This window comes from Salmo salar, chromosome 01 (genome assembly GCF_965601325.2).
Source record: "Salmo salar chromosome 01, fSalSal1, whole genome shotgun sequence".
Taxonomy (NCBI): Eukaryota; Metazoa; Chordata; class Actinopteri; order Salmoniformes; family Salmonidae; genus Salmo; species Salmo salar.
This window is the reverse complement of record NC_138291.1, coordinates 160,321,575-160,344,703: the sequence shown is the minus strand read 5'-3', so window position 1 is coordinate 160,344,703 and position 23,129 is coordinate 160,321,575. Positions and strand designations below refer to the sequence as shown.

General features: G+C 42.4%; 1 protein-coding gene across 1 annotated transcript; it reads right to left on the bottom strand.

Moving 5' to 3' along the window:
• Positions 1–897: 897 nt before the first annotated feature.
• LOC106568142 (secretory carrier-associated membrane protein 1) lies at positions 898–22,507 on the bottom strand. The gene is made up of 9 exons (XM_014138214.3): positions 22,271–22,507; positions 15,299–15,376; positions 14,689–14,802; positions 11,882–11,993; positions 11,621–11,749; positions 2,152–2,311; positions 1,843–1,944; positions 1,576–1,693; positions 898–1,318 (listed from the first exon to the last, which is right to left on the bottom strand). The coding sequence occupies exons 1-9, from the start codon at positions 22,325–22,327 to the stop codon at positions 1,169–1,171; spliced, it is 1,020 nt and encodes a 339-aa protein (XP_013993689.1). The 5' UTR covers positions 22,328–22,507; the 3' UTR covers positions 898–1,168.
• Positions 22,508–23,129: the final 622 nt, after the last annotated feature.

Here is a 23,129-nt window from a genome sequence, read left to right as displayed (position 1 = left end):
TTAGGTTCATGTCATCTGGTTCTTTGTTTATATTATAAGGTATTTTGTTCAAACGTTATCAAAGGCAAGACTACAAGGCTGTGAGAGAAACACGGTTATGAAAAGGATAACCAAGACAGTAGAAGACAGAATCCTGATTTCTGAGACACGTACCTGTTAAATTGAGGATAGATGCAACCACTGGTGTCAGAGCTAACTGCTCTTCTAATCATAACATCAACTGAACAATAACATGTCGCGTGACTGTCATAGTGTACGAACTGTACAGACATAATAGTACCCTTCCTTCCTAATTTAGAGTTCTGATCAGTTTACACTTGCTTCTTGAGATTAAACCATTTAGATGTGATCATTCCGAGGTATTAAACAACATTGTGGAATGCACAGCATTCATCATCAACACTAACCAGTATCACCACCAGAGGACAGACCTCACTGACTAGTGACCATCTCAGCCTGACCGGCTCAGGGTTCAAAAGAAGTAAACAAGTGTTGATTTTATTAAGTGTTACATTTTAACAGTACTTGGCTAAATCCAGTTAATAAAACAGTCGTGGAAGTGAATGGATAGCTACAGCTAAGAGAGTCTTGGTACAATGCTTTAGAGGGAGTGAGAGAAAGAACAGAATCTATAGCTGGGACTCACAACATATGGAGAGACTAATATTCATATACACACGCATACAGACAGCTGTACACCCATACACACAGCTGCACAATCAGACACAAAGGAAAGTTTGCAAACACTTAGTGACATGACTAAGAGGTATGGGGTAAGACAGACACAGGACAAGAGTGCATTAATAAAGTCACTGGGGTGGGCGGAGTTACAGCCCTCAGGGCATGTGAGAGGCGGGGCTTGGTGGAAGCTGGGTGTCGCCATGTGAGCAGAAAGAGGAGAGGGATCAGACGGGGATGTCAAAGCTCAAAGATTCTATAGGAAGTACATCTGCACTGGGAGACAAATTGAATTGAATGAAACGATTCAAACGAGTCTCTCATTTCTACTTCCATCTACTATGACATCATTGGTCTCATCCTTCTAGGTGTCATGCTAGTCATGTCAGTAGAGCTAAGTTAGGAGGGCAGGGAAACTCCAGCTCGCTCTGGAGCTTGGATTGGATGGAGAGAAGAAAGAGGGCGAGCTCTAGGGGGGTCTGTGGACCAATCAGATCTGTTGCTTGAATGCTCCGCTGGCAGCGTTGGAGGCTGCAGTAGCGGCGGCTGTCTGGACCGTCTTGTTGGCCATGACGCCCGTGGCGAACTCTGCCTGGGCCTTCTCAAAGCTGGCCCCTGTGGTGCGGTACATACCATGTACCTGAAGAAATTAGGGGGGGGTAGAGAGATGAGAGGGAGGGGGAGAGGAAAATAAGAGGAAGGGAGGGAGAAAGGAGACAGAGAGCAGTGAGAAGGTTATTATCTACTTGAGCATGTCTATAAATACCCCGTGTTCATCATCTCAGAGACTGTGTGGGTGTTCTGGTTCCATTAAGTCTCATCGTCTCTAACACAGTGAAAGGCTGAGTCTCATTCATACCTTTATGAATATGATGAAGAATTGTGTGTGTGTGGTACCTTTTTGAACATGATGAGGGACATGGTAGCAAGGGCAGTGAATAGAGCAGCGATGAGGATCATGATGATGCCAACAGGGATGCTCTTATTCAGACCAGTCAGAGCGGAGATCCACCCACTGGAGGAAAAAAGGACAACCATAGACAAGATTAAAGGGTGAGTAACATGTAACCTTTATTACTTGTATTTCTATGTGCAATCAAAGTTCAGAGAACATTGTGACCGTGTCACTTCCTGTCAATATCTGTGACCGCTTCCTGTCCTTACCTGGCACCCCAGCCGGAGATGCCGATGGACTGCAGCACGTGAACACCAAACTGACAGATGTAGACGAAGAAGAAGACGAAGAAACGGAAAGAGCTGTCACTCCTGGAGAGAGAGAAAGTTTCCTGTTTAATGTGTGTGTGTGTATGTTTGTTTGTGTGTGTATGTGTGTATGTGTGTGTGTATGTTTGTTTGTGTGTGTATGTGTGTGTGTGTGTGTGTGTATGTGTGTATGTATGTGTGTGTGTATGTGTGTATGTATGTTTGTTTGTGTGTGTGTATGTGTGTGTGTGTGTGTGTGTGTGTAGCGACCTGAAGGCTCCGTAGAGGGGTCTATACCAGCAGACGAAGGAGCAGGGAGTGAAGATCATGAACCAGAGCATGGACAGGCCGAAGTCCACTCCTCTGGACGCATCCACACAGAACCAGGCCAAACAGCCAAACATGTTGGCAAACAGTGTCCCCGTGTGGACTGGAGCAGAACCACACACACAATATCATTGGTTAGTTAACATTAAATACATTGCAGATAGAAATGTAACGTATAGAGCTGATATAAATCTATGTTGTGGAGAAAACAACTCTAAACATTACATTTCTATCTGAAAGACTGATAGAGGACCTCAAGCTACCTCACTGTCCTGCCAAGTCATGCTAATGAAGAACAGGATGTGAGGAACAGGAGGAGGATAAGGAAAGATGGCTACTAAATCATTTAACACACTGAGGAGCCTGGTGGTGCCGTGCCAAGTGGAGCGTGAACCAGCACACACAGTGTACACACACAAGAAATGGATAATAAGATGATAGTTGGAGCTGTTTTGTTGGATTTCAGAGCAGCCTTCGATGTTATTGATTATAATTTGTTATTGAAAAACCTCACTTGTTATGGCTTTACATCACCTGCCACCACATGGTTGGAGAGTTACTTATCCAATAGAACTCAGAGTATTCTTCAATGGAAGCTTCTTTAACATCAGATATGTACAGTGCAGTATCCTTTAGGGCAGTTTCCTTGGGCCGTTACTCTTATACTAGTTTTACAAATGATTTGCCACTTGTCTTACAAGAAGCTAAAAGGACTAACACTGTGTTCGAATACTCATACTACCCACACTAACCATACCATTGGTGACGTGAATTGAGTATATAGTGAGCTTATTGGTCATAGTATGGATATAATTAGTGTGCCACTTATACATCAAAGGGTTGCAAAGGGTCGGAAACTTTCCGGGAATTTTCCATGGGAAGTTAAGCCCTGGAATTTTGCTTAAATTCATCAAAAAAAGTTAGCTTATAACAGTAAACCTTTTTTATGGGATACACAAGGCAATTCTAGGTCTTGTGGCATATTTTGGTTAAACTATCAATGAAATTGCAACCCTCTGCATGCACAGTGCATTCTTCCATCACATGTGCAGCTGATTCTCAAGATCTTGCACACTAATGAGATGCTACTGAGCCCACACTGCTACACTGTCTGAGCCAAGGACTACATGCTTTCTGGTAAGTTTTGATTACAATACTGGGTGGGGTGAATATATTTTATATGACATCATTTTTTGTTAACTAGTAAATAGTAGCCTACAGAAAAGTGTGTTTAAATCATTTCTAACTTGTTAACAATTTCTGCTAGTTAGTTTTTGCTACCATGTGGGTTTTAGCTTGCTTGAGCCTGCTAACTGAGTGTTAATTCACCGGTTTCCATACATATTTAATTTTAAAACATTTATCTTACAAAGGAGTTGTTTAATCTAACTGCTTAACTATTTATCTATACATGGAATTGTATTTGTTTGTTTTTTACTCATTGTTTTTCTAATCTTTACAGGAAAATGCCACTGGCACTATCTGATGTGTGGAGACATTTCACTGCAGCTAATGTAGAAAGAATAGCTGTGTACATTTCAAAATACTGTGCCAAATCATATGTGAAGAATGCAACAAAGATGCAGATTCATCTGGCCAAGTGCATAAAGTTCCCTCAGCGCTCACAACAAGCAACCTCTGACAAAAGTCCCTCTGCTTCTATTCGAGGTGAAAATGATGAATCAAACACCTTATCGATAGCAACAGCTCATGGTTCTCCTGGAATCAGAATATGTTTTTTTGACTTAATGGAGGAACGTAGTCAGAGAAATGCTGATGAATGTCTTGCTCGAGCTGTGTATGCAACTGGTTCACCTCTGATGCTCACAGGCAATGTGTATTGGAAGAGATTTCTGAACGTTCTTCGCCCAGCATACACCCCTTTATCTACTCATTTGCTGGATGCAGAGTTCAACAGAGTTCAAGTGAAGATCAAGCAAATAGAAAAAACTGACTTTGGCAATCATCTCTGGTGGGTGGTCGAACAACGTCATCTCCACCCCTCAACCAGTATTCTTCAAGAGCACAGGAACAACAGACTCACAACAGATGAGCTGAAGGCAGTCATCAATAACCTTGGACCACAGAAGGTATTTGCACTGGTGACAGACAATGCTGCAAACATGAAGGCTGCTTGGTCTAAAGTGGAGGAGTCCTGCCCTCACATCACACCCATTGGCTGTGCTGCTCATGCATTGAATCTGCTCCTCAAGGACATCATGGCACTGAAAACAATGGATACACTCTACAAGAGAGCCAAGGAAATGGTTAGGTATGTGAAGGGTCATCAAGTTACAGCAGAAAATCTACCTCACCAAGCAAAGTGAGAAGAATAAGAGCACCACATTGAAGCTGCCCAGCAACACCTGTTGGGGTGGTGTTGTCATCATGGTTGACAGTCTCCTGGAGGGGAAGGAGTCTCTCCAAGAAATGTCCATATCACAGTCTGCCGATATGGACAGCCCCATCAAGAGGATCCTCCTGGATGATGTATTTTGGGAGAGAGTGGTAAGCAGACAAACTCCTGAAACCTATAGCAGTAGCCATTGCATGGATTGAGGGAGACAATGCCCTCCTGTCTGATGTTCAGACTCAGCTTGCAGATGTAAGAGAAGAAATCCGTTCTGCCCTGTCCACTTCACTGTTGCTCCAAGCAGAGGAAACTGCAGTTCTGAAACACATCAAAGGGTGAAGACTTCTGCCTGAAGCCCATACACGCCGCAGCGTACATGTTGGACCCCAACTATGCTGGAAAGAGCATCCGGTCTGGTGCAGAGATTCCTACAGCTAATTCTGTCAAATCAAAAGAATTTGTAAAAAAACAGATTTTGACAGAAATATGGCTGAGACGCAAAGAAAATTCAAGGAGAGGGGGGTACAAAAATGGTCAGATTAATACTGCCATTGAGAAAATTCTAAACATTACCTTTTTCAAGGTCAGTCTCGCATTCTAATTAGCCGCTACTCAAAGTGCTCTGAACAAATTAAGGGAATCATTCAAACATTGGCACATTCTAAGATGCGATGATGGTCCGAAAATACATTACCGATACTATCCCTTGGTCGTATTCTCGCGGGGCAGAAACCTCAGATCAATTGGTAAACTGATTTACTACCGAAAGATATCCCTGCACAATGGGTATTTGTTGTACAAGTGTAATGGCTGTGCTCAATGCAATGGCACTTATAAATGTAGATCCTTCAAACACCCCCAAACAGGGAAACAGATCCCAATCAAAGGTGTTATCACGTGCTCCACTAAAGGCAGTTATTTATATTATAACTTGTCCTTGTGGTAAAAATGATGTGGGTAAAACAAGGTGTGAATTAAAAGTACGTATCTCAGAGCATCATAGCACCATTAGGTGCAAAACCAGACTTACCCAGTTGCGGCCCACCTTTTGGAAGCAAACCACTCGATTTCGTCTCTACGTTATATTGGCATCAAACAGGTCACCCTCCCTAGGAGAGGGGGTGACCTCGACAATTAATTGTTAAAACGAGATTTAAAAGACCCATGCTCCCTTCGGTCTCAACGTAGACTTTGATCTGAAGCCATTCTTGTGATTGTGTATTGTAAATGGTTTGTAGGCTTATGTAGCCAAATTGTATATATGATCGTACACTATCCATTTGTGTTATTTGTATGCTATTTTAATATATGAGAATTAACCAATGATATCAGGCCACACCCGGCCATGATTACAGACACCTGTGTGTGTCTTTTGACAATAAAAATGAGTCACCCCGCAGTGTTTGTCATTATACCCTGATGAAGACCGCTTGTCTGTCGAAACGTTGGACATACATTTTTTGCATCTGAGCTCCTAGAATGTGTGGCTCTCCTTTATTTTTTTTGCAGAGATCAACAAGTCCTACGGTGTCATCACTACCGTGTCTCGCCACCTTGGCCTGGATGAGGTACACTTCCAAGCAAGGGCTTTGGGATGGAGATGAGATATGTTGGCACGACTGCCATATTGCATCAGCCACCTGGTGGAAGGGACTTTGTGGATCTGAGGCTCTTTCCCCTGTTGCCTCCATCATCCTCCAAATCCCACCAACATCAGCCGCCTCAGAGCACAACTGGTCCTTGTTTGGGAACACACGCACCAAAGCACGCAACAGGCTGACCAATACAAGGGTTGAAAAATTGTTGGCCATCCAGGCACATTTCTGGCTTTTTTAGCCTGATGACAAGCCATCCTCAACAAGGTTGGAAAGTGATAGTGAAGATGAGGCCTCAGTCTGATGTTCAAGAGGTGGACATTGAGGACGTCCAGGGAGCCTGAGAGGAAGACAACCAATGCTTTTGTTTCTAGACTATCATTTCACAGATGTTTGTTGAAAACATTTTTGGGAGATGCAATGGATTATTGGGGATCATTCAATATTCCCTTTTGTTGTTCAGTGAAATCATCCCATATGAAGAGTCAACTCCTTTAATTAAAGTTGAATTTATAACTAAATATTTTACATTTTTATTTCTATTGGAGGTAAAAGGTTTGTTTGTCTCCATATGATACAGTAAATATATACAATGCAAAAAACATCTACATTTAAATGTTATTAATATTAATTTGCATACATTTTCTTTAATTACCACCTCTGAATATTCCCCAAAATGTGCAACCCTATTTGCCAGTATCTTAACTATAGGCTAACTGCTCAAAGTTTGACTTGATTATTCCAGTCATTTTTAGCTTAGCTAAATGGTATAGTCGTTGTGCGTTCTCAATGGACATTCGGGTGCTTTCGTAAATTCGCTCTGGCTAGCTACTCCGATTTCAGAGCACTCTCATCTGAGTGTACCAGAGAGCAGAATAATTAATTTACTAGCACTCAACACCGGTTGAATATGGTCGGTGTCAGTTAACGTCGGCAAAAAAAGCATAATTAAATTGCTGCCAACAACAGTTGGTCACCAACGCACTGGATAACATGAAAACGGCCTAACCAGCTCCGCTAGGGGGAATAAAATGGTCAGAGTGGTCACTCTTTTGTATCTGGAAGTAGCTAGCAAGCTAGCCAACGTTAACTTGGGTGCTTGACTGCCGTTGTAAGGTCAGAATGTTCAAAATCAACCCAACTCCTCGGCCAGAGCAAACTCCGAGAGCGAAACGTTCTGATTTCAAACGGACAATCTGACAACGCTCTGAATTTACGAGCACACTCCAGATTGAATTTAAGAACACAGCCGAAGTTGTAAAATGTCTAACTAGTCATTTGTTATGCCAACTAGCTAGCAAGAGGTTGCACAGCAGTAGCATCAACTTCCGGTAGACTGGCGAAGAGCTAGAATGCACAACTGAAAGGATACTGTTCCGTTTACAGTATAATAAAATGTACTAATTAGTATATACTCATTAAGTATGTAGTATACAGTTTGTTGGTATGGGTATTCGAACACAGTTTATGTATGCTGATGACTACACACATCAGCACCTACAGCCAGTAAGCTCACTGAAACTCTTAACAAGGAGTTACAGTCAGTGTCAGAATGGGTAATTATATACTGAATGCCATTACAGTTCATATAAGGAAATCAGTAAATTGAAATAAATTCGTTAGGCCCTAATCTATGGATTTCACATGACTGGGCAGGGGCACCACCATGGGCAGGCCTGGTCTGCATTTTTTAGTCCAGTTGGAAGTACTGCCAAATTCTTTCAAATGACGTTGTATGAGGCTTATGGGAGAGAAATTAACATTCAATTATCTGGCAACAGCTCTGGTGGACATTCCTGTAGTCAGCATGCCAAATGAACGTTCCCTCAAAACTTGAGACATCTGTAGCATTGTGTCGTGTGACAAAACTGCACATTTTAGAGTGGCCTTTTATTCTCCCCAGCACAAGGTGCACTTCTAGGAGTAACATTGGATGGTCAGTTATCATGGTCAAGTCATATTGACAAAGTTTTTGTGAAGATGAGAGGTACAGTGGAGGGAAAAAGTATTTGATCCCCTGCTGATTTTGTACGTTTGCCCACTTACAAAGAAATGATCAGTCTATCATTTTAATAGTAGGTTTTTTTGAATAGTGAGAGACAGAATAACAAAAATATCCAGAAAAACACATGTCAAAAATGTTATAAAATGATTTGCATTTTAATGAGGGAAATAAGTATTTGACCCTTCTGCAAAACATGACTTAGTAATTGGTGGCAAAACCCTTGTTGGCAATCAGAGGTCAGACGTTTCTTGTAGTTGGCCACCAGATTTGCACACATCTCAGGAGGGATTTTGTCCCACTGCTCTTTGCAGATCTTCTCCAAGTCATTAAGGTTGAGGCTGACGTTTGGCAACTCGAACCTTCAGCTCCCTCCACAGATTTTCTATGGGATTAAGGTCTGGAGACTGGCTAGGCCACTCCAGGACCTTAATGTGCTTCTTCTTGAGCCACTCCTTTGTTGCCTTGGCCGTGTGTTTTGGGTCATTGTCATGCTGGAATAGCCATCCACGACCCATTTTCAATGCCCTGGCTGAGGGAAGGAGGTTCTCACCCAAGATTTGACGGTACATGGCCCCGTCCATCGTCCCTTTGACGCGGTGAAGTTGTCCTGTCCCCTTAGCAGAAAAACACCCCCAAAGCATAATGTTTCCACCTCCATGTTTGACGGTGGAGATGGTGTTCTTGGGGTCATAGGCAGCATTCCTCCTCCTCCAAACACGGCGAGTTGAGTTGATGTCAAAGAGCTCCATTTCGGTCTCATCTGACCACAACACTTTCACCCAGTTGTCCTCTGAATCATTCAGATGTTCATTGGCAAACTTCAGACGGGCATGTATATGTGCTTTCTTGAGCAGGGGGACCTTGCGGGCGCTGCAGGATTTTAGTCCTTCACGGCGTAGTGTGTTACCAATTGTTTTCTTGGTGACTATGGTCCCAGCTGCCTTGAGATCATTGACAAGATCCTCCTGTGTAGTTCTGGGCTGATTCCTCACCGTTCTCATGATCATTGCAATTCCACGAGGTGAGATCTTGCATGGAGCCCCAGGCCGAGGGATATTGACAGTTCTTTTGTGTTTCTTCCATTTGCGAATAATCGCACCAAATGTTGTCACCTTCTCACCAAGCTGCTTGGCGATGGTCTTGTAGCCCATTCCAGCCTTGTGTAGGTCTACAATCTTGTCCCTGACATCCTTGGAGAGCTCTTTGGTCTTGGCCATTGTGGAGAGTTTGGAATCTGATTGATTGCTTCTGTGGACAGGTGTCTTTTTTTACAGGTAACAAGCTGCAGTTAGGAGCACTCCCTTTAAGAGTGTGCTCTTAATCTCAGCTCTTTCCCTGTATAAAAGACACCTGGGAGCCAGAAATCTTTCTGATTGAGAGGGGGTCAAATACTTATTTCCCTCATTAAAATGCAAATCAATTTATATAACATTTTTGACATGCGTTTTTCTGGGTATTTTTGTTGTTATTCTGTCTCTCACTGTTGAAATAAACCTACCATTAAAATTATAGACTGATCCTTTCTTTGTCAGTGGGCAAACGTACAAAATCAGCAGGGGATCAAATACCTTTTTCCCCCACTGTATGTCTGCATTGTTCTGCTTTCTGCGTTTTTGACACAAAGATCAACTGTACTAGTTGTTCAGGCTTTGATCTTGTCCCATCTTGATTACTGTCTAGTAATATAGTCAGGTGTAGCAAAGAGAGACCTAGCAAAGCTGCAGCTGTCTCAAAACAAAGCAGCACGCCTTACCCTGAACTACAAACATAGAACTAACATCAACAACATGCATGACAGTCTTTCATGGTTGAGGACAAAATTACTACTTCTCTTCTAGTCTTTTTTTAAGACATTTGTGTTGAAAATGCCTAACCACTTGTATAATCTGTTTGTATACACTTCAAAACAGATACACAGTACATACCCGACACGCCAATATGGGTTTCTTCATGGTACTCAAACCCAAAACAGATTCAATACACTGCTCAGTTATGTATAGAGCCAGATGTTACGCAAAATAAACTGCAAAAATCTCTGAAGCTGGAGACTCATATCTCCCTCACTAGCTTTAAGCACCAGCTGTCAGAGCAACTCACAGATCACTGCACATAGCCCATCTGTAAACAGCCCATCTATCTACCTACCTCATCCCCATACTGTATTTATTTATCTTGCTCCTTTGCACCCCAGTATCTCAACTTGCACGTTCATCTTCTGCATATCCTACCATTCCAGTGTTTAATTGCTATATTGTAATTACTTCGCCACCATGGCCTATTTATTGCCTTACCTCCCTTATCCTACCTCATTTGCACATGCTGTATATAGACTTTTTCTACTGTATTATTGATTGTGTGTTTGTTTATTCCATGTATAACTCTGTTGTTGTATGTGTCGAACTGCTTTGCTTTATCTTGGCCAGGTCGCAGATGCAAATGAGAACTTGTTCTCAACTAGCCTACCTGGTTAAATAAAGGTGGGGAAAAAAGCAAGTTTAGCTTTAAAAACATATTGTATCACAGCGCCTCCTCTTTCTATAGCACTCATTTAACTGTAGTGTATATTAGAATATGAATACTGTGTAAATAGTATTTTTGTTGTCTTTCCTATATACACAACGTAATATCTTATGTTGTTCTTGTCTATTACTGATCTTTACTTTGTCATGCATTTGTACATTTTATGTGGACCCCAGGAAGAGTAGCTTCTGCATGTGCAGTAGCTAATGGGGATCCTAATAAACTAAACAGTGTTCACACACACACACAGTCAATAAAATAAATCACAATGAGCAGAACTCTACCTTGGGGCTATAATAATGGCATGACTCTGGGCATTGTATAGAGTCTGGTGTGTTGTAGTCTACAGTTACATTGGCATGGTACAGTCATGACTATAGCGGCAGGATTCTGAACAATACTGAGGAATCTTACACTTCTATAAATGCTCTCTGGTGAGACGGGAAAGAATACATAAGGTGTGGGGAAAGAGGTGGTGAGAGAGAGATGCAGAAAGGGAGATACGGTAGGAGAGAGGTAGGAGGAGTGCCCTAGACAGGTTGGAACTCCCAAAGCCTCCCCCAGTCACCTGACCCGGTCACATGACTAGCTGCATCATGTGGTAGTGGAATTCCACCCTGTACTATTGGCTCATATTGAATACATGCTGCATTTATGTGTTCCTTTGTACCACTTCTCAATAGCCTTTTCAGCTCTAACAGATATGGAGAATAGTAATTATTTTAAGCTTGCAACAAAACTCAGGCAAAAGTTCAGGCATATTGAAAGTACAATTCTAAAAAGTGTATATTTTCCATAGTAGAGTCTGACTTGACAAGGGAGCTGAGCAGTTAACATATGAGGTCACACTTACCCAAATGTAGTACATGATCTTGGGTAGAGACTGAAGCTAGGTTAATGTGGTTATGAGGTATAGGGAACATATATACAGTCACTCACACATCCAGATGTAGTACATGATCTTGACAGTCTTCTGGAAATCTACAGGGATGTCCACTGTGATGTCATGGTAGAAACAGGGACCCACAGGGAACTTCTCTGGGAGAGGAGGCCAGTTGTTTTTCCTACCTGAGACAGGAGAGAGAGGAGAAACATGCTTGAATGATTTTGCTAAGATCTTGTTTGAACTTTTGGGTCTGACAAAGCTTAACAATGTTTTAATGTGGAAACATTGAATGTTATATGAAGGTTGGTGCCAACCTCCTGATGTGTTGAGGGACTGCATCTCTCTCTCCCGGCGGTCTAGCTCTGCTGCCTTCCTCTCCAGCTCCTCCTGTCTCCTCAGCAGCTCTGCTGCAGCACGCACTTGCTCCTACACACACAGTCAAACAGGGGGCACTGACACTCTACAGTACACAGAGATGTTGCGGACGTTATCCAAACTAGATCAGGCTCCATATGGCTGACAAGTCTGATTTGATCTCTGACAGTTAACTTCAAGTCAACTTGAAATTGAGGCAGCTGACTTTGTTTTTGTAATGTACAGTTGAAGTCGGAGGTTTACATAAACAAGTTTCAATGACTCCAACCTAAGTGTTTCAACCACTCCACAAATGTCTTGTTAACGAACTATAGTTTTGGCAAGTCGGTTAGGACATCTACTTTGTGCATGACAAGTAATTTTTAAAACAATTGTTTAAAGACAGATTATTTCACTTTATCACAATTCCAGTGGGTCAGAAGTTTACATACACTAAGTTGACTGTGCCTAAAACGGCTTGGAAAATTCCAGAAAATGATGTCATGGCTTTAGAATCTTCTGATAGGCTAATTGACATCATTTGAGTCAATTGGAGGTGTACCTGTGGATGTATTTCAAGGCCTACCTTCAAACTCAGTGCCTCTTTGCTTGAGATCATGGGAAAATCAAAAGAAAGCAGCCAAGACCTCAGAAAAAAAGATTGTAGACCTCCACAAGTCTGGTTCATCCTTGGGAGCAATTTCCAAACGCCTGAAAGTACCACGTTCATCTGTACAAACAACAGTACACAAGTATAAACATGGTATGGAACCACGCATACCTTGTTCTGTCTCCTAGAGATGAATGTACTTTGGTGCGAAAAGTGAAAATCAATCCCAGAACAGCAAAGGACCTTGTGAAGGACCTTGTGAAGATGCTGGAGGAAACAGGTACAAGTGTATATATCCACAGTAAAACGAGTCCTATATCGACATAACCTGAAAGGCCGCTCAGCAAGGAAGAAGCCACTGCTCCAAAACTGCCATAAAAAAGCCAGACTACAGTTTGCAACTGCACAAGGGGACAAAGATCATACTTTTTGGAGAAATGTCCTCTGATGAAACAAAAATAGAACTGTTTGGCCATAATGACCATCGTTATGTTTGGAGGAAAAAGGGGGAGGCTTGCAAGCTGAAGAACACCATCCCAACCGTGAAGCACAGGGGTGGCAGCATCATGTTGTGGGGGTGCTTTGCTGCAGGAGGGACTGGTGCACTTCACAAAATAGATGGCATCATGAGAAAGGAAAATTACGTATATATTGAAGCAACATCTCAAAACATCAGTCAGGAAGTTAAAGCTTGGCTGCAAATGGGTCTTCCAAATGGACAATGACCCCAAGCATACTTCCAATGTTGTGGCAAAATGGTTTAAGGACAACAAAGTCAAGGTATTGGAGTGGTCATCACAAAGCCCTGACCTCAATCCCATAGAAAATGTGTGGGCATAACTGAAAAAGCGTGTGCGAGCAACGAGGCCTACAAACCTGACTCGGTTACACCAGCTCTGTCAGGAGGAATGGGCCAAAATTCCCCCAACTTATTGTGGGAAGCTTGTGGAAGGCTACCCGAAACGTTTAACCCAAGTTAAACAATTTAAAGGCATTGCTACTAAATACTAATTGAGTGTATGTAAACTTCTGGCCCACTGGGAATATTTTAATATTTTATTTCAACTTTATTTAACCAGGTAGGCAAGTTGAGAACAAGTTCTCATTTACAATTGCGACCTGAATGTGAAGAAATAAAATAAATAAATCATTCTCTCTACTATTATTCTGACATTTCATATTCTTAAAATAAAGTGGTGATCCTAACTGACCTAAGACAGGGAATCTTTACTAGGATTAAATGTCAGGAATTGTGAAAAACTGAGTTTAAATGTATTTGGCTAAGGTGTATGTAAACTTCCAACTTCATCTGTATCTCTGTGTGTGTGTGTGTGTGTGTGTGTGTGTGTGTGTGTGTGTGTGTGTGTGTGTGTGTGTGTGTGTGTGTGTGTGTGTGGGCAGAGACTACGGTGTTAGCACAGTCCCAGTCGTCATCTCCAACTGCTCTCTCTCCATGCAAGTCAGAATAATTAACGCCCTGCTGCTTACTTTACAAAATGCTAATTGCCTCGCTAACGTGTGTGCCCCATCTCTAGTAGTGCATGCTACAACTGCAGGTGAAGCAATATCTGCATTTGACATCATTAGCCATCGCTAGTAGTCCCTAGCCAAACTACTGAAAAAAAATGCTGAACAATGCATCTTTAAAGTAGGAAGGATTTGTATTTAAACAGTGAAGAGAAAGGATACTAGTCACATGCCTTATTGCCAACTTCCTGGTGCAGCATTCTGAAACTATCTCTGTGTGTATGACGAAGGACAAAACTGTGTCAGTAGAGGTATAAATAGTCCCTAAAACTTTAGATTAGGGCGTTTTCTTTTTCCTGTGTTATCTGTCTGCTTGTGTCTCTATCACACTCTTTTTGCAAACACTAAGTTACACTTTTCCCTCAGGAGGCAAGGTGTAGAGCTAGGCTATCTCCACACTGTCACAAACAGCTTTTATTAGAACACTCCACATGCTGAGGGAGTCTGCTGCCTCGTAGCCAGGAGCTGTCACACCCACCCCGGGGGGGCATGCATGGTGTTTATATGGAAATACATTCCATCGCGAAAAGGTACAGCCGTAGAGCTCTCCTCTCTTTTCTTCAGAGGGGTGGAATTGCATGGTGTAAAAGGGTAGTAGAGGTTGTGAGGTGTGTGTGGGGGGGGGGGTACCTGTGTCTGTTGAGGCTGCGAGTATGCAGGCGGTTCTTCCGTAGGCTTCATGATGGCTGGCTGTGTGTTGGTGGTGGTGGGGGCAGGTACTTTGGGTGCCGTGCCAGGAGGGACCTGGCAGGAAAATAGAATCATCACACACTGGTTTAGTGTCAACCCACACCCTATTCTCCATGTAGTACACTACTTCTGACAAGAACCCCATGTAGCTCAGCTCAAAACAAGGTAGTGTACTAGTGGTCCTCTGTTGGTAGAACATGGTGCTTGCAACCCCAGGATAGTGGGTTCAATTCCCGGGACCACTTAAAATGTATGCACATATGACTAAGTCGCTTTGGATAAAAGGGTCTGCTAAATGTCATAATATATCACTAACGAGGGAATAGGGTGTTAGCTGAGAAGCAGACATTCAGGAATCAGAATCTTCAGCCACTCCTCCTGGAAGTTAGCGCTGAATATAATGCCATAACGAACACTAATCATCTGCAGTCACCATCAGTACCATATCAGCTCTTCTATTTCTCTCATCAATGGTGTCGCTCCCTCACATCCAACAGCCCACCTCTCCTCAACACTTCAAACAGTGTGCAGTGTACTGTGCACTTCTCACCGGCTTGGCATCTGTGAAGGGGTTGTACTCTTCCAAACCTGGAGGAGCATTTTGTGTTACTTGTGTCACTGACGGATCCTGAGAGGAAAGGAAAAGAGAGAACAAAGTCAGTGTTCATACAGTAGATCACCAGGAGCAGTGAGGCAGTCAACAGGCTGCACTCCCATGTAGTAAATCAGGCCTTAATAACAGGCTCTCAAATTGTCTAGCCTATATCTGCTGCATTGCCATGGTGTGATGAATGAACTCTGAAGCCACTCCAGTGTGACGTGAACAGATCATCTGTAGTGGATGCTAGCCTAGCCTAAGCTTACTTCAACCCAATCTATGATGTCTGCTTACAAATCAAGAGCACCACCAGCCTCATCTACCTAACCTGGCCTCAGGTTTTCAAAAGAACAATCAGAACATACTTTTCATCTGAATAAGAGAATGCCTCCACAATTACAAGGCTGTAGACAGACAGACCGACCCCAACAGCAGGCTACCCTTCACTGTCAACCCAGGGCTATAATCCAAAACTGGCAAAGACAGGATGATTCCAATCATTTTCCCCACCACAGACAGCTATAAATATGGCAGAGCCCACAAGTTAGCAGAGGAAGGCGTTCTCTTCTCTAAGAAAAAAGACTGGGTACTGCTGCTGGCATGCTGTGCTGTGTAGACAAATACAGTCTAGGCTAATCATTATATTTCATCAACCTTTATTTTAGGCTATGCAGATTTAATGTTGGTATCAGTCAGTTAAAACCTCAGTTTCATTGGCCTACTTTGTTCTCCAGTCTCCTTGTAAAGCCAGGAGGCTACAGGTAGGCTATTTGCCAAGTGCTAAAAGTAGGCCTAGAGGTGCACCTCCCAGGACTGATGCATTGTTTAACTACTGTGTGTCCACTGTGTCTACAGGTGTGTGCTGCTGTCAGCTCTGAAACAGAGAATAAGGTGTGCTTTGGTGTAGGCTATATCATCACTGTGTCTACAGGTGTGTGCTGCTGTCAGCTCTGAAACAGAGAATAAGGTGTGCTTTGGTGTAGGCTATATCATCACTGTGTGTGTGCATGGATGCACGGATGTGTAGGGTGCATTTCAGGTAGCCAGCTCACAATGACAAGAAGTTTCACTCATGCAGCATAAATTCAGATGAGACTCAGGTTCAGTGCAGTCCAAGATAGCAGTCTATACTGGATTTATTGGCTACAGACTAGTGCAGTGGAGCCAGTTACAGCCGGTACGGTCCAGTATCAGTCAGTCTGTCCCAGTCCAACCCTCCTCCTCTGTTCTGACTGAGTCTCATGTCTGTGTTTAACAGAAGCAGGCTGCTCCTTGTCCCGAGGACAGGCCAGTCATCAATATTTCAGGGTATATCGTGATGAATCTGTAATACGGTCCTGACGCACAGCCACAAACACACAGCGCTTAAGTACAAGCACACCCCATTGAACTTCAAAACTACAAGATAAGCTACTGCTTTTGTTAGCCTACAGTACAACAGATTCAACAGGTTGGACCGATCTAGGTTATGTGAAACACAAAAAACATCAGTTAATGTTAGAAATGAGGGGCCATTAACATAGCTCCACTAGAAGGTGAAGTATTCCTCTCCTTCTGAGAGCATCTCACAGAGAGAAAGCAGCCGTACAGGAAGTCACTACTGCCACAGCAACAACGATGCTGACGCGCACAATGCAAACACACAAACACGTGGGTGTAGGTGTTAGATAGGGATAACTTGTAGCCTCTCTACATCAATCTCACGGCGACACTGCAACAACGACTTCTTCATCAGCTATTTGGTAGATGGGTTTTAGGAAGGCAAATGCTTTGATAAGAGAAACTACCATGAAAGAGCAGGAAGCAAGTCAGGGGAAAGCAGCCAAAAATACCCTAAGCACCAGCTGTCGCCATGACAGCACCATATGATTTCATGAACTATTGAAGAGAGCCCGGAGTTGCAGGGAATTAATCACTAGGCTACTGGCTTCAAGGCTAAAACGGGCTGAAATGGGGAGTCAATGAAAAGCGGCTATGAAAAGTGGCTAGTTTTTCCTAGCCACCGTGCATCTACATCTGCATTGCTTGCTGTTTGGGGTTTAGGCTGAGTTTCTGTATAGCACTGTGACATCTGATGATGTAAAAAGGGCTTTATAAATACATTTGATTGAACTAACAATGCCATTACCGACAGTGGTCTTAGAAATCCTGTGTTCTGTTAGGTTAGCCTAGGCCTAATTCTGGGGTGCACAGATTAGGTCATTGAGGACAGTAGTCCCTGCTGCTTTTCAGCCATGCCGTTTAATCCCTTTGAGTAACTAGGTGTGTGCTGTGCACTCTGTGCAATACGTGATTTATTGATCCATGACAGGGAGGAGCCAAACAGGACAGCGGCCCACTAGGACTGGGGTAAGGCAGGCACTCATGTCCCAATTCAAGTGACTGGGTGACAAATGTGAGCACTTCAGATGGAATCACTACAGCCTTCCAGCTCTGAAATCTGACCAATCCTGTATGTTCACACACAGATTCCTGAGATTATATATACAGTACCAGTCAAAAGTTTGGACACACCTACTCATTCAAGGGTTTCTCTTAATTTTTTTTACAAACTTCTACATTGTAGAATAATAGTGAAGACATCAAAACTATGAAGTAACACATATGGAATCATGTAGTAACCAAAAAAAGTGTTAAACAAATCAAAATATTTTATATTATAGATTCTTCAAAGTAGCCACCCTTTGCCTTGATGACAGCTTCGCACACTCTTGGCATTCTTTCAACCAGCTTCACCTGGAATGCTTTTCCAACAGTCTTGAAGGAGTTCCCAAATATGCTGAGAACTTGTTGGCTGTTTTTCCTTCACTCTGCGGTCCAACTCATCCCAAACCATCTCAATTGGGTTGAGGTTGGTTAAATTGTGGAGGCCATGTCATCTGATGCAGCCCTCCATCACACTCCTTCTTGGTCAATGAGCTCTTACACAGCCTGGAGGTGTGTTATGGGTCATTGTCCTGTTGAAAAACAAATGATAGTCTAAGCGCAAAACAGATGGGCTGGCGTATCGCTGCAGAATGCTGTGGTAGCCATGCTGGTTAAGTGTGCCTTGAATTCTAAATAAATCACCAACCGTGTCACCAGCAAAGCACCATCACACCTCCTCCATGCTTCACGTTGGGAACCACACATGCGGAGATCATCCGTTCACCTACTCTGCGTCGGCAGTTGGAACCAAAAGTCTCAAATTTGACCAAAGGACAGATTTCCACCGATCTAATGTCCATTGCTCGTGTTTCTTGGCCCAAGCAAATATTTTATTCTTCTTATTGGGGGGCCTTTAGTGGTTTCTTTGCAGCAATTCGACCATGAAGGCCTGATTCACACAGTCTCCTCTGAACAGTTGATGTTGAGATGTGTGTTACTTGAACTCTGTGAAGCATTTATTTGGGATGCAATTTCTGAGGCTGGTAACTCTAATGAACTTATCCTCTGCAGCAGAGGCAACTCTGGGTCTTCCTTTCCTGTGGCAGTCCTCACGAGAGTCAATTTCATCATAGCACTTGATGGTTTTTGCGACTGCACTTGAAGAACGTTTCAAAGTACTTAATTTTCCGGATTGTCGGACCTTCCTGTCTTAAAGTAATGATGGACTGTTGTTTCTCTTTGCTTATTTGAGCTGTTCTTGTCATAATATGGACTTGGTCTTTTACCAAATAGGGCTTTCTTCTGTATGCCACCTTTACCTTGTTACAAGACAACTGATTGGCTCAAACGCATTAAGGAAAGAAATTCCACAAATTAACAAGGGACACCTGTTAGTTGAAATGCATTCCAGGTGACTACCTCATGAAGCTGGTTGAGAGAATGCCAAGAATGTGCAAAGCTGTCATCAAGGCAAAGGCTGGCTACTTTGAAGCTAAAATATTTAGATTTCTTTAACACTTTTTTGGTTACCACATGATTCCATATGTGTAATTTCATAGTTGATATTTTAACTATTAATCTACAATGTAGATCAAAAATAAAGAAAAACCCTGGAATGAGTAGGTGTGTCCAAACTTGACTGGTACTGTGCGTGCGTGCGTGCGTATATATATATATATATATATTTTTTTTTGAATCCCATTAGCTGTTGCAATAGCAGCAGCTACTCTTCCTGGGGTACACAATCTGCAGCAATACGTGAGAGCAGAGAAATGCAGAGAGGGACTAATCGTGTATAGCCCAATAAATAAATTACTGTTTGTGGCGCTGTGGTCAGCACACCACTCCACAACTCGTGTTAAATTACATACATGTCTATACAGCACAGTTAGCTGTGGGAAGTACACCATTCATTCCTTCTCTAAAAATAAAACCATGCTTACGATCAATTATCAATAATCCTTATACATAGGCCTAAGCATCAACCTACAGACCAAGCCACATCATTCAAACAGCAAGGAGGGGACATAATTTAATGAGGGCAACTCTGCTGCTTCCAGGATTGACAAGGCAATGATTAAAGGACAAGAATGTGTATGTGTCTCTCAGAGTTGAGAGCTAGCAAGCAACCGTGTCAGTGAGTAAACTGTAATTTAATTGAAACAGAGAGAGAAAGGGCGAGAGAGAAACCGATAAAGAATCCGATAAAGAAAGGAAGAAAGAGGTTTGTGTCTAAAACAAGGAACAACTAGCCTGGGAAGGAACCTAACCAAGTAAAACTCAACTCTGCGATGCAGGCCTACTTCTCATCAACGGAGTTGATCGGCGCCTAGTGTGGGCGCCGATAAAATTAAGTTATCAAAAACTACAGATTTCAGCACCCAAAGAATAGTCCGCAATTACACGGGTAAATGTCCATGTGATGTTGCGAGCTCCAGTTCGCCCACACTAGTCACCGCTCAACTCTGTTGATATGAAGTTGGCTACATCGAGTTGCGTTTTACTTAGCTAGGAAGCAGCCTAGGCAAACAATACAAAGCAGGACCTGTTTACCAAGCAAACAGGGTAAAATGTGCTGTGAGGATCAAATACATAGTTTCTCCCTGGTGAGACACTTCTACATTGACAGTCTACAGATCTAAGTAATAGGCTTCCATTATCATAATGAAAGCAATGCAACATCTTACAACCACCACAGTAGCAGGTATCAACGCAGTATTCATGGAAAGCAAACGTGGTGTGGGGGGGGGGGTCACAGAATTCCATTTTTTTTTTTACCTTTAAATTTTCCTAGGCAAGTCAGTTAAGAACAAATTCTTATTTAGAATGATGGCCTACCCCGGCCAAACCCGGACGGCGCAGGGCCAAATGTGCGCCGCCCTATGGGACTCCCAATCACGACCAGTTGTGATTCAGCCTGGATTTGAACCAGTGACTGTAGTGATGCCTCTTGCACTGAGATGCAGTGCCTTAGACCGCTGCGCCACTCAGGACATCACAGCAGCACATCAAATGACTGTAGGCATCCATAATATCATGTTGTTTGAATGAAACGACTTAAACTATTGGCTTGAATAGAGTATTCTGCCTGTCAATCACAATGTGGTGATTGAATTCCAAGACAACAGTTGAGACAGCGGGCTACCATCAGACCATGCACTTCATGCGAGTCTTCCTACCACGAAATCTACCACTGTTTACACAGCAGGAATATGGTGCAGTTTGGACAAAGTTGGATTCAGGATGTTTATTTGATAGCGAAAGACATTTCACTTTATGTCTGGTAAGTACAGTTCCTAGAAATTATACATGTGCTTTTGTTGCAAGGAACAGTTTTTTTGATGATGTCAGTTATATTGTGGTATTGTTATTTTCCGTCACCAAACACCAGAACGATGACCATCTCAGGGAGTCCAACCAATTCACAAACTACCTATGTTGTGTCCAAAGCGATCTGAGCCGATGGACAACCCCAAAGACTGGGATTATCATTCCCAGAATCACTGACAACAAAAGGTGCCCCCACAGTGCTCCCATTCACCCCCTCTTCAAATCCCCTGGATTATTTATTCCAAATACATCACACATTTTCATAGCATGCGGGTTGTGCTCAGACTTCTACTCTGCAGACTTTACATTAGTAAGCATCAGCGTGTGGCCATTGAGGATTAACCTACATTGTGTCAGTTGTGAAAGGGCGTGTTTTGGACATATAAAGGTATGTTGTTTCCCATAACATAAAAAATGGTCAATGCTACACACAGTCCGATACAAGCAACACTTTTGCCTGATGAAGTTAATAACACTGTTGGCATGTCCACCATGTCTATAACACTGTTGTCATGTCCACCATGTCTGTAACACTGCTGTCATGTGTAACGCCAGGCACTAACTGCCGACCAACATCAATTCCAATGATTTGTCCTAAATTAATAACTCACAAGTGCTTAATGAATCAACATGAGGCCACATACGTGTGTGTGTGTGTGTGTGTGTGTGTGTGTGTTAGACCATATACGCTGCCGGTCTAGCAGAGATAAACAGTTCAGGAGAAGACGCACCACAACAGATGGGTGGCAAATCATAAGCAAGTTAACGTTAGCTAGCTAGATGTAGCAGCTAGCATACTGACACTGATAACATCACACATGACAAGAATACGCTAAATCATCTAGCTAGCTAGTTTACTGTACTAGCTAATATCGTTTGTAAATAATTGCCTGATATAGTACAACTTTATCTTTGTTCCAAATAACGAATTGCTAGTTACTGTACTGTTAAAGTCTAGGTTGAAGATGACAATACATTTTCGACCTAGGCTAATGTTAAACGTCTGCTAGAAAGTATTGCAAGCTAGCTAACTGACGTTACTGCTGCTATGCTGTCAGTCATGCCAGGAGAAACGACCTGACACTGCTATCGCTAGAAAGCTAGTTAGCTAACGTTAGCTTAGTAAACTAAAATGAATTCAACAGAGATGACATAGTTTGCTAGTTATAATAATCAGACTAACCAATTAGCATAGCCAAATGACAGACCGGTGAGTATTACACCTACCTGAAAGGGATTATTGAATTCAGGGTCCGCGAACGGGTTGTGGTCGAAATCTGACATCGTACTTCGATGATGTCTTCAATTATTAAAAACCGAAGCGGTAGTAAAAAAAATAAACAGCTGTACTTCAAAACAACGGCTGCAGCTAGTCTTGTCGCGGATTGCTTTGACCTCCGTTCCACCAGCAAGAATAAGCAAGACCTAGCAAGACTAAGCAAGACCTAGCCAGAATAAGGCCGTGACCTCGGCGATTTTCCTTCAAAATAAAAGTTCCGCAATGAAGATTGTGAAAAATAATTCAAATGGCCGAAAATCTTAACATTTTATGAGGAAATGTTAGCAGACGTATAATGTTGTTTAATTACCAATATAAAAAAAGTTATAAAGTGAATCGCCTTTATAGCACAAATAACATTATATCATTGACAATGTTAACATTAAAAGTAATGATTACCAGATAGTTATCACTGTAACAGTAATACAAATAAAATACAAAAAATGTTATAATGCTACTATTAATACTAATAATAACAATAGTAATATTATAATAATCAACTTTAGAAAACACTTTTAAATCCCCATTGTTAATTAGCCCATTGTTGGTATCGCACAATGTTCAGTACGTTTTTCATATTTAACATACTACACCAGCGTACACAATTCCCTTTACATTGTGTCGCAGTAAAAGGGGGTTCCATTCTACTCAGGAGTACTTACAAATAAACAAAAACAAAACATGGCTCACATTTGGGATCACACAAACGACTTCACCAGGAGGGAAAGGGATTGGTATTTTTGAAGGCCGATGTTCAGCTCAGCCAATCAAGCAGCTCAGTTTACCAGCTCTTACCTGCTTGTGTTC

Excerpts from the sequence above, each read along its gene's own strand:
- LOC106568142 (XM_014138214.3), bottom strand. The coding sequence starts at position 22,327 with ATGTCAGATTTCGACCACAACCCGTTCGCGGACCCTGAATTCAATAAT. Across the intron at positions 2,312-11,620 it reads CATGTACTACATCTGGATGT|TCCACACGGGGACACTGTTT; the intron begins GTGAGTGACTGT and ends GTTCTGCTCCAG. Across the intron at positions 1,319-1,575 it reads CCCTCATCATGTTCAAAAAG|GTACATGGTATGTACCGCAC; the intron begins GTACCACACACA and ends TAATTTCTTCAG.